Here is a 2,139-nt window from a genome sequence, read left to right on the forward strand (position 1 = left end):
GGAGGTTCTGCGTCAGAGCTGGCACACCAGTAGAAATAGAAAAGTGCACAAGCAGCAAAACCGAGAGAGACACCAGGATAGCGGAATTAATGACCACCGCCCCGCCAACGAAGCCAAACACAAATAGCAGCATGCATCCAGGATTCATGGCGCTGTGCTGGCATGGTGAAACGCCGGAACCAAGGCGGCTACACAGGGGCCGAGGGTGTATCTTTGTAGGCAAAGTCTGTCATTCAGCCGCTGCCACAAAAACAATGCCATCAGCAGCAGCTTTCCACTCTTCTGCAGCAGCTCCAGAGCAATGACATCACCGCTCTCCACCCCCTCGCGCCGGAGCCGCCGGGCTCCTCGCAGCATCTATGCAGCAACGCAGAGACATAGCCAGCCCTGGAGTTATTCTCCCCTCCTTCCACGCAGAGTTCATAGGCTAGAAAGCTTCAAAATCTGCATAACAGATTCGCATCAAGCCCTCGGAACGAGCGGGTACCGCGACAGGCACCTTCATCAACCTGTACGCGACGCCACGGCAAGAGAGCTGTTATTCTGGGACAGCTGCTGACATTTTCTCTGCCTACCCAAATGCAAACACCCAAAAAAGCTGAAATCGTTTAAGGCTAACGTATAAAGTATATCTCAACATTTAGTACTACAACAGCAAAAGCCTCTTTCTACCGATTTCTACACTATTCTCTTACTGCATTCCAATCATACAACAAATCTTTCTGATTCAGCCGAACTGTTGTTGTAGGATTAAAGAACAAAGTCTTGCAAACACAAATGAATGGATTTTTTTCTTTCATTTCAGGGTGAGAGCATAGTAAATAGCTTACCTAATTCTACTGTGTGTTGTGGATTCTAGCTGATCACCCCCTGATAGCTGATGAAGTTTGGTTCTTTCCAAGTGCTCCATGTAATTGTGAATCATCTGTTTAAAATGACAGAGAAACAGCAAGAAAGATTCAATAACATCTACTTTTACTACAACTGCGTAATGCTTGGCCAATACAACATAATATTCCCCTGTAATGCTAAAAAATGGTGAAAGCATTCAGAAACATTAAATAGATAAGGAAAGAAGCAAAACTACACAGTGTGTAAAACCAGAAACCAGAAAAGAAGCCCACAATAAACAAAAGTACTGGAGAACTTACTGGTGCATTCATACATAGGAAACATCCAAAGGGCATACAAAGTGCATGTGATATTGCAAACAAGAGTTCTGAACAGAAGTTCCACATTCAAATCCATTAGGAGGCTGTTTAAGACCTCTATGTCCAGCAGATATTAAAATTTATTATGTGACAACACATTTCACTATAGCCTAAATTGCAAAGTACTGTGAAGATCAGACAAGATGTACCTCTAATATTAAACATCATGAATCCACAAACTAAGAATCAGATTATTTCTATAGGCAAAAGTTTCAAGTCAGCATCTCTTCTCTTTTTGTCTTCTAACATGCAAATAAATTCAAGCTTTCTGTATTTTCCAGGAGTGCAGTTTGGTTTAAATTATCTAGACTGACATCTCCTAAAAAGAAACAAGTGCCTGCAGATTTTTAGCTCTCAGGAAGAGCTTTGCTTGCTTGCTCTCTTTCTTTTCAGAGAGACAGCTGCAGGCCAACATGCTGACTCCTGTAGTCATGACTTATTTAACGAACCCCGATTCCAACCAGCAAGAGGATGATGCTACTGAGCTTGTAACTGATCTGGGACACGCATGGGGAGAAGAAACAGGTATCGCTGCATCACTCTGAAAGGTTAATTTGGATATACACGTTTGAAATGAAAATTGGGAAAGCCTTAAGAGAAGCCTACAAGACTTTTGGTATTTTTAACATTTCTGCACTCACATTCACAGATGAATAGGGCACTCAGAACCAAAAATAAAACACAGACAGACATCACAGGTGTACTGCAGAAGAACTTTGTGTGCTTTTAACTGAGACATATTCAGGTCACATCTCAAAGCCTTCCTCTAGAAAAAAAAATACCTATTCTGTAAAACTGTCACTTCTGCTATTCTAGAAAGGGTATACACAAACACTTGTAGAACGGTGTTATTAACAGCCATTTGTACAACCACTATTACATAATCTTTTATTTTGGGGGCAGTTGCATACACTAGGACTGAATTCAG

At 41.8% G+C, this 2,139-nt stretch overlaps 1 protein-coding gene across 1 annotated transcript in view; it reads right to left on the reverse strand.

The window, feature by feature from the left end:
- Positions 1 to 2,139, reverse strand: part of SPAG9 (sperm associated antigen 9) — a 51,506-nt gene that overhangs the window by 24,939 nt on the left and 24,428 nt on the right. The window contains exon 4 of the mRNA XM_008941225.1: positions 831 to 925. Coding sequence (XP_008939473.1) covers positions 831 to 925 — 95 coding nt within the window. The remainder of the gene's footprint in view (positions 1 to 830; positions 926 to 2,139) is intronic.

The sequence above is a fragment of the Merops nubicus genome, unplaced genomic scaffold (assembly GCF_000691845.1).
Source record: "Merops nubicus isolate BGI_N331 unplaced genomic scaffold, ASM69184v1 scaffold10740, whole genome shotgun sequence".
Taxonomy (NCBI): Eukaryota; Metazoa; Chordata; class Aves; order Coraciiformes; family Meropidae; genus Merops; species Merops nubicus.